The 13,815-nt window shown below is 37.2% G+C and overlaps 1 protein-coding gene across 1 annotated transcript in view; it reads left to right on the top strand.

The window, feature by feature from the left end:
• MSH5 (mutS homolog 5) overlaps positions 1 to 13,815 on the top strand; it is a 2,353,005-nt gene that overhangs the window by 1,771,228 nt on the left and 567,962 nt on the right. The window contains exon 22 of the mRNA XM_044083236.1: positions 9,790 to 9,976. Within this exon, the coding sequence (XP_043939171.1) occupies positions 9,790 to 9,976 (187 nt within the window). The remainder of the gene's footprint in view (positions 1 to 9,789; positions 9,977 to 13,815) is intronic.

Here is a 13,815-nt window from a genome sequence, read left to right on the forward strand (position 1 = left end):
AAATTTTGGAGGCCCAGCTATTGTCTTGCTTCTTAAAATGAAATCTGACATTTAGTTAAGGCCATGTCAGCAAAGCACCCCCTTTCAGTAATTGTGCCCAAAACTGTAAATCAGTGAATCTTCTCCCCTGAAACTTAACCCATACTATAAAGATCCCAGCTAGGGAACTGGCATATTGGACATATTGAACTGAGCCATGGTAGCAAATTAGTGAGCCTAAACACCTTTTTTTTGAGATCTTAAGGTACAAGGAGCATCGTATAAGGCCAATGGAGTACCTATTTTCCTTGTGGAGTGGATTTCCAAACTGGGTGACAGTTTGGAGACAATAATCTCCACAGGACTTTCAGTTGAGCAGATAATGAATAATTAAGAAAAGAAAATCTGATTGTGATAACCCATCAGATTCCCCAAGGAGAATGAGGAACTATCACTTAAAATCTGGGATTTTGATCCAGCCACAAAAACATCAGTAGTCATTCTCTTTAATTGTTGAAAGAAAGTTGGTGGGAATCTAGTTCAGAAACTATGGGAAACATAAAGATTATGAGTTAAAATAAACCATCTCTATGCTCCCTTTTGAAATGTTGGTACTCAAAATGCAGATTGCTGTCAAGCTGAAAAGAGACCGAAAACCTGGAGGACAGTGAATCTTGAAAATCACACTTCTCCGTAAAACTTTTTTTTTGCAGGGGGAGGGGGTTATAAGCCCTCCACTCCCTCCCAAACTTATATATGCCAACTCTGAGATTGCCATACCATGTAGAAAAAGAAATATTCTGAGAAATGGCATCTCATACTTGGTATATGTAAGCCCATCCTTTCAGCGATTCAGTCTCCCTTGCTTTGGGACTTGCTCAAGTGGGTCCAGACATTATAAATGGTTAACCTATTTCATAGCCAACACCCTTTACTGGAAATCCAGCCGTAGACCTCACCGTGCTTGAGGGTCTCTGAATTTCTCCTTAATATTTCCCAATGTAAGGTCCAAGGAGCTTTTTAAGCCAGGAGAGATTGTCACACCAAGGTAAGTCATGGCCTTAAGTTACCATTTGGCAAAAACATGGCCCGTACTGATTACCACATCTACGGCAACCCCCTAAGCACACAACCTGTGGTGAGTGACCTGGGTACTCAGGTTAACAGCAATCTCACATTTGGCCATCATGTGGCGGCAGTGGTGAGAAAAGCCTTTTACTTGGTTCATCTCATAAGTAAAGAGATTGCATCCAGAAAAAAGTAGGTTATTACCTCTCTGTACTCCTCCCTCATTAGACCTATAATTGAGTATAATGCCCCGTTTGGTATGCACCTCTCTAAACACCTGCGCCAACTGGAAAGGCCACAGAAATACCTCACAAAGAGAATCCATGGCCTCCAAAACCTGCCCTATGCAGACAGGCTCAAATCAGTATCACTCTACTCGGTAACATACAGATTGCTCAGAGGTGATCTGTGTCTTGCCTACAAGGCAATATCGGACCCTGCCCTACTAGAAATGCTCCATATCCATAAGTCTAACTCCTCGTGCGTTACCTGCTTGATAGGCCTAAATATAATATGCAACATCAACAAAACCTGCTGGAGAGACAGGTTTGTCTCTAAGAGGTTGCTCCGTCTCTGGAATAGACTTCCCATACATGTCAAACAGATTGACTCACTGACCCTCTTCAAGTGCAACCTTGATTAGTGGATGGGAAACCACACATTTGTCCCAGGGTTTCCATCTTTGTCCCTCACTGACAAGGGTGATAGGTGCTGACAGAAGTTTCTCTTTGGGAGCTAAACTCTTGGCTAGACATGAAAGGGCCGCAGGGCCATTAGCCTAGTAACCTCCTATGTTATGTCTGGAAGGAACTGGATATTTATCAAGTATATCATTAGACGAGTTAGTTAATCCTGACAGTCTGTGTTTTTGACTTATTCATTTAATATCTAGAGACCATGCAAAAACTGCAAAGTTCATGAAATATTGTGTCCAACTCTGTCTACAGATTTGGGAGATAAAGTAATAAATCATCAGCATATAATGATAAAGACAAATGCTGATTGCCTATAGTAAACACAGGGGAGAGTAAGGTGCATGACCTCACTGCCAGTGGTTCTATAGTCGAGAAAGAGGATATCCCTGTCTGGTGCCCCTTTGCAAATTAATACTTTACGATAGCCTAGACCTTATTTTAATTCTGATAGTTGATTTTGCATACAAAGATTGGATAAGGGAGATTACTTTGTTTAGAAAATCCCATTTTCCATTTTACTACAAGTAGAAAATCCCAATTTACTCTGTTGAAGGCCTTTTCAGTATCAAGTCTAGGTAAAAGAAGGGGCTTACCAGCTTTAGATGTGTGATCAATAATTGGAGATGTTTTTTAGGTTATCTAAAAAAGCCACATTGATCCAAATAAACTGCATAAGGGAGGAGGGCAACCATCCTATTAGGCAGTAAGGAAGTAAAACTTTTATAGTTATGATTCAGAATTTGAATGGGACTTTAAGAGCTTACCAGATGAGGGTATTTTCCTGATTTGGAAATCACTAATACTATGTCTTCTTTCCAGGAAGGGATAATGACCCTTGAAATGAAAATAATATTGACCAAGTTCTTCTTAAAACAACTTAAGAGTCATCACCCTCTCCTCCCCAATTAAGAAACTTCCAATGGAAGACCATCTGAGTAAGCAGTTTTACCCTTTTTAATCTTGGTAATAGTAATAGTTATCCCTTCCCCTATGATTGGAGAAGAAATTCCCTCAATCTGCACTGGAGTCAGTTTAGGGAGAGCAACTGGATCTAGAGAATCTGTAATACTAGCCAAGAAGAGGTGTTCATTAAGTTCTTCTGAGTGTAATTGTCAGTAAACTGCTTAAAGTATTTGCATGATCCGTTGAGATAACTAAATGACCAGTGTCTAAAGTACATATCTGAGAAACACATTTCTCTGCCTTTTGGTACTAAAGCCAGAAGGCCAAAAATTTTGGATTTGAGGGAGAAAGTTCTAGGTTTTGAGTACAGAAAATGTGCTTAGCAGAATCTACTTCATATTGCAAAAACTTGCTCAATGTTTCCCTAGTTGAATCTAACTTTTGAGCTGCCTCCTTACAACCCTGCAGCAAGTCCAAATGTGCTTGCTGGTGCTCCTTGTTAATATTATTAAACATCTTTTGAGCTCTGTCCCTCCCCATTTTTTCATTTTTTTTTTCAACAATGCAATAATGTCTTGCTTAATCTTGTCTCATCAGTCAAGAATAAAAAGAGGGCCAAGTTTCTGTCTGTTTTGTAGACAAAATAATTCCTTAATATCTGTATACACAGCTAGTCCTTTAATAAGTGAAAAGTTAAATCTATAGAGGGTGTCGGAAGTGAGGGAATAAAGAACAGATGAATGGTCAGACGGTTACGTAGGTAAGATTGTCATCTATTTAAATGTGTAGGCATGTTCCTTGGACAAAACAACTATCTGTTTTGGAATAAGACTTGTATCTGACTGAACAGAAAATATATCCTGGGTAAGGGCAACCCAGCCATCTGAAAAAATCCACCATACAAGCTGTTGAAGTAAACTGATCAAAGTGTTTACCCAGAGCAGGGAGGCAGACAGACAGACATAATACCTGAGTAAACTTCATGTGAGCAAATCCTTTCCTTTAAAGTTGTTGCCAGGTCTCCATTCTGAGTGCCATGGGGAATATAAATGCTAGCCATAATAATCCAATTTGCATTCCATGACAAAAGTACAGATTATAAAATTCAGTGTAGCTCTTTCAGATTTCCCTAGCAGCAAATCTCATTAATCCTTAAAAGTGTACGCCCTTTTTGAGTGGTCCAGCCAATTTCATAGGTGAAAAGAGAGAAGCCAACCTAATTCATAGCATAGTAATAGAGATGACAGATGTAGAGCATGAAGCTAATGTCATTAAAAATAAAAGATCACATGAGCAGTAATCAGTGTGCAAACATTTACGTGGAAACACTTCCAAGGAGATAAAAGTCTCTATTCAGAATGAGTAGAAACACTAACATCACTGCCAGTAAGGTATGAGTACTTAAAAAAAGTATAATGTGAAATGTTTCAGAAAGAGTCTGCCCTTCTCTCATCCTTCCAATCCTTCAATAAATAAATTAAATTGATTTTGTAAAGTATCTGTCAGTAAGTACCCTAGAGGTTCTGCCTACAGTCAATATGCCCCACTGGCTGCATTACGCAGTCAGATCGCTAATAGCAGTGGGTGCCACTGTTAAACCAAACCCTTTGGTATTGATGCAGCTGTTAATTTAATGAGTTGACAGAGTTAAATCTAAAACAGAGAAAACAGTTGAATCACCTGTGTAATTACATATCACCTTAAAAATAACAATATGCAGAAGGCGTATTTTAATAATTTTAATGACAAAGGCACTAGAATATGAGCATGACTAGACATATTTGTCTAAGCCTAAGATAGTATAGAAAAAAGCACCTCTATGTTTCTGTGTGACTTCTGGCTTTTAAGATTTGAAGTACTTTATTTCCTGTGTGACTGTTGTATTTCAAGTAATTTTGCTTGTTCTAGAATCTCCTAGTTATTTTCATTAATTTAAGAGATTATTATCTGCAGTGGTGCAGCGGTAGCGTTGTTGCCTCACAGCAAGAGGTTCTCCCGTTCGATTCTCGTCTGGAGTGCGGGGAGTGCCTTCTTTGTGGAGTCTGCATGTCCTCCCTGCGGTTGGGTGGGCGTTCAAAAGACATGCATAAATGGGCGTGCCTTCGCTGAAGGTTGAACGTTGAGCTGGCACCTCGGCGTTTGTGAAAATCTACTGCCAATCATTAACGGACCGGAGTTCCGCTGTGGTGACACCTAACTGGGAAAAGCTGAAAGACAAACAACAACAACATTATTCTAAAGGGTTGTTCCAAGTTAAAACCACTTTGGAACAGCACAGTTTGGCAAAATAATTATTCTGCTGTTATTTCTAACAAAATTGTGACTTTTGAGTTTGCCAACATGTGTTTTAAAAATGAACCATCATTTTGTGTTGCATTTCTCTTGATAACATTAATTTAAAAATATCCCTGTGTGAGTTTAATTCCAGCAAATGATTCAGAAGGAATGAATTAGTATTTAATTTATAGTGAGACTGGCTGTTGAAGATGATAGTGAACAACCACTTCTCTTAAATTTGGGGGCTGTTTTATGGTGTATGGACTCTTATTAGAAAGTCATATACTTTACAAGTAAACTACTGGGCTTCCATCAGAGAGTCTGTCTGCTCACTCACAAATTATTTTCCTCAGCAACCTGCATGACAACCCAGTGAAGCATTACTCAATGCTATTTTTGACTTGGTTTAAATGGAAATATTTTGTAGCTATCAAAGATTTTATTCGGTGGTTTGGGTCTCTCAGTTTTGATCTGGACTAAACTGATTTGACATAATTTAAACAGCTGGTTTGAGTCCATTTCTGCTGACCTGAACAACACTGAGTTGTCTACAAATTAATATGCTAAAGGAAGTATTTAGATGTTTCTTCTCCTTTAAGTACGGACCTTAAAGTTTATCCTGTCTTTCTAGAAGAACTATTTTAAAACTCTCCCTTTTAGAACTTGAAATCTTCTCACTTTCACAATAAATTATCAGCATGGTTTTCTTACTCAGCTAATTAATTTTATGGTAGGTAAGTCTTATTGCAGAATCTGGTAATAGGATTAGTTTTCAGTTGGCATCCATTGGTATTTCCTTTGATCCAAAAGCCATTGCTTAATTCATAACTTGGAATCAAAGGGGAAATAATCTACAATTTGTGATTATTTTGATATTACCATGGCTGCTACTACTACCTTTGGGGACAGAGGTAGTACATTTGTGTTTTTAAATAAAAAAAGGAGTTCTGATCAGTGGACATCTTTCAGGAGTCTTTCCTTTAGTGTCAGACCTTATTTGCAGAAATCATGCTTCTCTGCTGACTATTTGAGGTAGGGGAAGCACAGCAAAGATTTAATATTCTTTTTTAAACATCCCTTCTTTTTTTATACAAGGATAACTTTTCAAAACAAGTTGAGTTTCCCTGCTCCTCTTTTGTAATAAAACATAGCTCTCTTTCCATTTTCCTCATTTCTAGTTCTTCCCTTCACTCCAAACGTGTTTGGAAGTCGAGTAGGACTTCACATTATTTTGACAATTAGTAAAATAATGCAAATGACTTGTAGGTGAAAATATTTTGAAAAGAGGTTGCACAATCTATTGTTTTAACATGTTATCCCAACTTACTGCAAAAGTGATCAAGTCCATTCTTTTATTGGTGAGACCCCAAATGGGAAAATGTTGAGAAAAAGTACAGTGCAATAAGGAGGGTTCCATCTTCTTACTGGTGTAAAAAGAAGTGTTCTATATATTTTTGGAGTCTCAGGTTTTTTTTTACAGGTTCTTACTTTTAACCAAGTAGCAGGACCACTGTAGTCATATTCTGGATCTTTCAAGCCTTGACATGCATCTTGCAGTGAAGAAACTTAAGATGATGCACCTCCATTCCCACCACCATTCAAGATGATACCTCTCCAGTCCCTCCTCAGATTGTTACACAGGAAGCTGGAATGGTCATTCTGGGTTTGAAGGATATGTATTGACAAGTAACAGTACACAAAACCCATCAGGAGTTTCTTGAGATCTCAAAGGGGAATTATGTCCAGACTACATTTCTGTCTAATGGGTTAATAACAAAACCCACAATATTTAATAAGTGCTTTGCTCCAATGATTGGGGCCTTCTGGCTGAGTGGGTTTAAAATGAAGCTTTACTTATATGAGTGCCTCACTGAAACACTATCCAACCATCAGGCCAGCTGAGAGTGGTGATTCCATTATTGGACTCACAGGGATTTTATACTGAATCAGAAAAAGTTTGACCTAATCACCCTTTAATGGGATATGCTGGGGATCTGTGCTAAATGCAATTCAACACAAAATTTACTGATGCAGGAAAGGAGTTATAAGGTGATACCCTTGTTTTTGTGGACTACTCATCACTGCAGACTTTTTTGTAGACTGTTCTTGACTGTTTCATGTCATATATTAGCCAGCATTATGATGGTGCAAAATGCTAGATTCCCAAACAAGCAAATTTCAGCATTATCTTTGGATTTTTTTGGCATCAGCTAGTCAACTGAGTAGATCTCCTTGATTCTTTCTCTGAGTAGCAATGTGATTGCTTGAAAATTGATGTTTATTAGAATAAAATCTGGTTCTAGCTTTCTCTTCCTTCATGCCAGTTTAGATTATGGAGGCACTGGACATGGATTAGCTTCACACCTGTACTCCATTTTAGTCCAAGTGGACTGATCTACTTTACAGAGCAACCTGCAGATTAGGCTCAAGGAGATAGTGGCAGTAATTTGACCTGTCAGAGTGTTCAGGGATTGTCTTATATTGGCCACTATTTGGGTGGTAACCAGCAATACCATAGTTATGCAGCAGGTAGACAAACAAGGCATTACAAGGTTATACTAGTTTTACAAGATGACAGTGCTTCTTAAAAACTTAGCTTTATATCTGAATCCTCAGACAGTGGTCATTCATCAGTTGATAAGTAAAGCTACTATTTATACCTGAATTATAAGCTATATTCAGAAATGTTTCAGTTTCTTTCATTCTTGTTGGATCTACTGGAGAAGGACCTCTTTGCCTCCAAATTTAGTTATCTCTTTCAAAGTTTTGGACATGGCATCAGAATGCTCTGCGATAAAGGAAGGGTAAGTTTTTGCATTAATCCTCATACTGCCCATAGTTTAAAGAGTTCTGTTAAATGCAAGAAAAGAAAAGGTTGTCTTTATTAATTCTGATTGCCAATCAAGATGTCCATGTTCTCCCTACTCCTTTACCCTCAGGTTAGTTTGTGATCCTTCTTATCAAAGGGGGTATTCTTTTTAAGTAAAGTTTTGTACTCTGTGGAGTTGGCTACCATGGATGCCTTTTTTTATATCTTGGATGGCAGGAGTCACTCCTGATGCCCTGGAACTAATCTAATTTTTTTCTATTGTATGAGAGGATATTGAGGTGTCCCAATGTTGTGTTGTAGACATAGAAATTGGTAAATGTATTTATATTCTCTACTCAGTTCCCAACCTTTACACCTGATGTGCCATGATGTAAGGCTGGCAAGGCCAAAAGTGCCTGTTGATGTATGTCAGAATTGTATAAGCATGGGATACATGCCCAGTTCAGTGCCAGGGCTGGCATCCCTGTTATGACCCTCCCTTTCTCCCGGTACAAGCAAGCTGGTAAAATACTGCTGCCTTTCCTAAACCTCCCCAAGTCTGCTTCTCAAGTGTAGGGCTCTTAGTTGAACCCATATAGGCTGAAATAGATGCTACATTCTTCTCTACGCTGTCTGTGACTGATTTCTGGAAGATGTATGTTTTGATACATTATAGGGATTCTTTTTCTTCTCATTTATTTAAGTTCCTACAAGGGGCCAGGAAATCTTAATTATCGAAGTGGAACAATTTTTCTTTTCTTGTACAGGGAAGGGTTTAACACCTATCATAGTTCAGCTTCCCAATGTGCTAAAATAGCTGCTTTCTTTGCTTTCTGTGGCTTTTATTTACTCTTTGCTATTGTGCCATATTGACGTTTCTTTCTTGGCTTCTCACAGGCCTGATAAGATCTTGTGTATAGGGTTTCTTCAGCTTAACCATTCTCAAAAAGGCAGTTCTTTGGTGGAATGTAAGCTTTATTTTAGGAAGAATGATAATGTCTCCATTTAAGCCCGATTTTTCTGTCATTGTAATTTCTTACTTAAAAGATATTACTGCTTTTGGCAATAACTTCTGCTAGGAGTGTGTTGTAGCTGAAGATGTTTATATAGCTAGAACCTTACAATGATTTCTATAAGGCCAGGATAGCACTTTCTGTTAACCCCTTTTTTATCTTTAAGATTAGATCAGATATTGCTTTGAATAAAAAATGTAGCTGCAGTTTCCTTCACATTTTCCTCCTCTTTGTAAATGCAGGTGATCATATCCTTCACTTGATTGTTCTCAGAAATGCAGCATTTTTTGTACATTTATAGTACTCGAGTTCAGGAAGCCTGATGAGCTGTTTTAGCATATTGAAAGATATATACCACAGCATGTTTCAAGATTAATCTCTGTTTCATTAATATCATCTTTCCAGAGCTAGCCATAGTTGCACCTTTTGGGATGGCAATGGTGACCTTGCGTATCTTTTGGTGCTACAGGTAGTCCATTGAGTCTTAGTCATTTCTACTTAGAGATGAGTTACATAGTCTGTCATTCAAGGTAAGTATTTGCAGAAGGTACAATATTACATCATTCTGAAATCTCTTGGAAGATTTCTTCTGTACACACTTTCTACTTGAACAACCATGACAATATTCCTTTGGAATGTGGAAGGGGGTTAGTCTGTAATAAAGTTCTTCAAATTTCTTAAAGGCATTGGCAATGTAAACTAGGAGTTGCATACCTTCATACCAGTACAGCATTTAGGACCTTATAGGAGTAATGTTTTCTGGGTATGAGAAGTGTATTTTATTCTGAGAAGGGTGGTAGAGCATTATCCTAGTCCCTGAGATAACTATGAAGGTGAACAATTAACCCTGGAATTTAAAACAGTATTTGGTACAATAAAAGGAGGTGAACCTGTTTAGCCTGAGGGAATCCATGTAATCAGATGAGAATGAAATAGATGTCGATCTCTGTTTTTGCCATCACTGTTTTAAGTATTATACAAGACACTTTCAGAATCATTCAAGGTGAGCCAGATGCAACTTTATTAACAAATGCTTTTCTTTCAGATCAGGAGACTGTGGTCATGCATCAACTGCAAGCAAAGATTCTAGAGAAATCAAAAGTGCTGTTTGATGTGATCGACTGTGTTGCCCAGCTTGACTGCCTGATTGCTATGGCAGTTTTGGCAAGAGAGGGCAGCTATACTCGTCCAAGGCTTACTGAAAAAAACATAATAGATATTAAAGATGGACGGTAAGTCTATGTCATTTTTTTTTTAAGTTTTATTTATTTCAGTTTGATTTTTAATTAGTTAATTGGGGTGTGACGTGTATTTAAACTGTGAAATCAATTGCAATGTGTATTCTGAAGAAGTTCGTCATATCGGACGAAACCTGGGTTAATTCGTGTTTCGCTTGTGTTTTTACAATAAACTATCCATCATTGCTGTGGTGTTCGATTCATCTTCTACAGCATGGATTATCATTTTGTGAGTGAGTTTGCTGCGGTATTTCACCTGGGTGATTGGATTCCCTGGTCTTTTCTGGTTACAGTTTACAAGGTTTTTTGTGATTTTCGTGGTTCATGGAAGGCGAGGCTGTTCCGGTTGACACCGGGGTTTTACTTCAGCAGATTCACGAACAGCTGAGAGAGCATTCGGCTCTTATTCACAAGCTGTTGGAAAAAGACAACAGTGATACTTCTGAATTAATGGGTGACCGTCTTGGGTTGCCCCTTACACAGGTCACACCGAAATCTCTTACTATCAATACGGAAGGTAAACACAATTCCGGAGAGACTATTCATTCTCAAAGCGTAAAAAATAATAGAACATGGAGAACTAATAATTACTCCTTTAATATGGTGAATAAACCAAAAACTAACATACCGATGCAAAATAACAAATCTATGCACGAAATGTTAAAGATGTTTGAGATGAAACTGTTCAAATATAAAAGGGTTCAGTTAGAAAACAGCTATTTAACTAAGAACATTGAATTAAATATGGTACCCAAGGGGTTGCGCCTTTGGAGGTACCCTAATGGCTATGAGAATAATGAACACATGCTTCAGGATCTTATGTTTGAACACCATTATACGAATTACACACATATTATTCGTGATGTAGATTCCAGTTGTGACATTTTATTCAATAAAAAGCACCTCAAAATTCTTAGAGACACCAAAAGGTATGCAATCGGGGATATTTATCCCAAATCCAAACGTCTTGATCGTGGTCATGGCAACAACAACAGTGTGGGGCGTGAGCGAATTGGACAGGAAGTTAGTGACATCACTTCCGATAATGAATGCAACGATAACAGTGACTCTTGCGTGCTCAATGGCAGCTCTACAGATGAAGGATTAAGGCATTCAGAGAGACTTATTAATCGAGGGCAAACCAATGAGGGTGACGACTATAGGACTATGGGGGCACGGCCTAAGAAGGATTTTTTATACACAAAAAATTTGAAAAATGTTCGGAAAGCACGTAGGTAACTAGTGGACTTTCTACTAACATTATTTATAATGAAATTGAATCGTGTAACTCTAAAACAAACTATAGAGCTTCCATCACGTCGGATGGGTTGAATGAACACACAATATATGGTTCGTGTTTTAATAATGATGGCTTATCTGATACTCGCACGTTAACAGTGTTTGCACAAAAATGTGAGTTTAATGATGAAATGTATAATACAAGTTTTGCCGATAGTATTGTTAATAATGGCCTTGTTACTTATGAAACAAACTATGATGGTTTATCTGACACTTGTATGTCAACAGTGTTTACACAAATATGTGAGTTCAATGATGAAATGTATAATACAAGTTTTGCTGATAGTATTGTTAATAATGGCCTTGTTACTTATGAAACCAAAATGAACAGTAATAATGTTCCTGTTGAACATTATAATAATTGTTTTGATGGTTATAACAATGAAGTGTTTGAAAGTACACATGATGTAGGAACAGCTACACAGTTACAATATGGTCACCAGGGAGACCAAACATTACTGAATCTTACTATACATGATTATTCTAATCATGAAGAGGGATATATTAATACTGGGACCAACAGTAGGAAGGCTTTAGAGGTGGCGAATACAAATAATGTAATGTGTTTAGATCCTATTATCAATTTAAATACACCTTTAACATCGAATGATATTTACATCCACATTTACTTTTCCATTGACTTGGACCCTGATAAATATTTAGAAGAAGTGAATCAATGTTTTCCAACTGTGACTTTTGAGGAAACAAATACTGAATTTTTAAGCAATCCAACAATTGTAACTAATAGTCAAGGAGATTTCAAAATGTTTAATTATTCCAAGAATGAAATGAATAGTCAACATGTTAACCTCTTTTCAAGAGGGTTCAATTTTGTTCCATGTCATAAAGGTAAACTAGTGAATTCTCTTATAGATTTAAAACTATTTACTAGAAAATTAAACTTAAAGACTTTTTTTAAAGACAAGAACAATGAGAACAGGCACATTGATGGCAATAATAGATTGATTAAACCTAGTGTTTTCAACCCTCCAATGAATGATAAAGTAGCTTTGTTTGAAAGATTGACTGAAATGGACATTAGGAATTTTTATCAACAATATAGGATACCAATACACACTAATATGACAGAAGAACAACAAGCCACTTTTGATTATATACTTGGACTTACGGACATTAGGATCATGAGGCCTGACAAAGGCAGTGGGGTTGTGATAACAGATAAGGGGGATTATATTTCCTATATGACTACAATGTTACTTGGTGACTCATATTCTGAGGTAAGTCTAAATGAGATCAATATTGCCCACCAAAAAATTGACATTCTTTTGGAAGATATGCTAATGCAAGGTGAAATTTTAGAGGACGAATATAACTTTCTGAAAAACGATTACCCTGTAATAAGTGGTGTTTTTGGCATACCCAAGATACATAAGGGAATCAATAACCTGCAGTTTAGACCCATAGTAGATGGAAAGAGAAGCAAGACTTGCTTCATCAGTCAATATTTAGATCATTACTTTAAAATGGGTATGACAAAATTTCCCTATATCACTAAAGATTCCTGGGATTTCTTGAGGAGGATGAATGAATTCAACATGGAAGATGGTTATATTTTTGTCACAGTGGATGTGTGCAATTTATTCACATCCATTCCACATGACATAGGCTTGATTTGGCTTGAAGAACAACTTTTTGAAACTAAAGTATATGACCAAAGTAGAATTAATACATTGATTAACCTTATGGATATTGTATTACATAACAATTTTCTATTCTTTGAGGGCAACTATTACCAACAGATGGATGGTGTGGCCATGGGGGCAGCTTGTGCCCCCATGTATGCCAACCTTATAATGACCTATTGGGAATACAATTATGTATTCAAAAGCGAATTCCAAGAATATATTAAAATGTATTCAAGGTACCTGGATGATATTTTTATCGTCTGGGATAAAGATCAAGGGGCATTAAATTCTTTTCTTGAATACATCAATAACAACGTACGATTCTTGAAATTCACACACAATATCAGTCATGAAGTTATTACTTATTTGGATGTCCAATTAACATACAACAAGGACATTGGTCATTTGAAATCTAATATTTATAGGAAGCCCATTTTTTCGAATTCCTACCTTCATTACGACAGCTGGCACCCAGACCATCAGAAAAAGGCTGTTGTCAAGGGCCAGATGGTCAGGGCGGCCAGAATGACAAGTGATGAGGGGGAATTCATTAAGGAATTGGAATATATGTCATCCATGTTCTCGAATAGGGGCTATCCTAAACTTTTATGTGAGAAAGTTTTACAAGAAGTCAAAAATAAGAGACATATAGGTTTTTACCAGGCTATATTATGCCATGGTTACCATAATGATAAAACAAAAATTAACATAGCAGTCTCTAATCAGCTACCTTTGTATATTTCCGTGTTTGATGACTCCTTTGAAGTCATCAAAAATATTATCAAAAGGAATTGGGGGATATTGATTAATGATAATACCATAGGACATATGTTTCAGGGGCAACTTAAATTTGTGTATAAGAAAGATTTGTCTTTTAAGGAATTTTTT

Source organism: Protopterus annectens, chromosome 9.part0, assembly GCF_019279795.1.
Source record: "Protopterus annectens isolate FY-2018-M chromosome 9.part0, PAN1.0, whole genome shotgun sequence".
Lineage (NCBI taxonomy): Eukaryota > Metazoa > Chordata > Ceratodontiformes > Protopteridae > Protopterus > Protopterus annectens.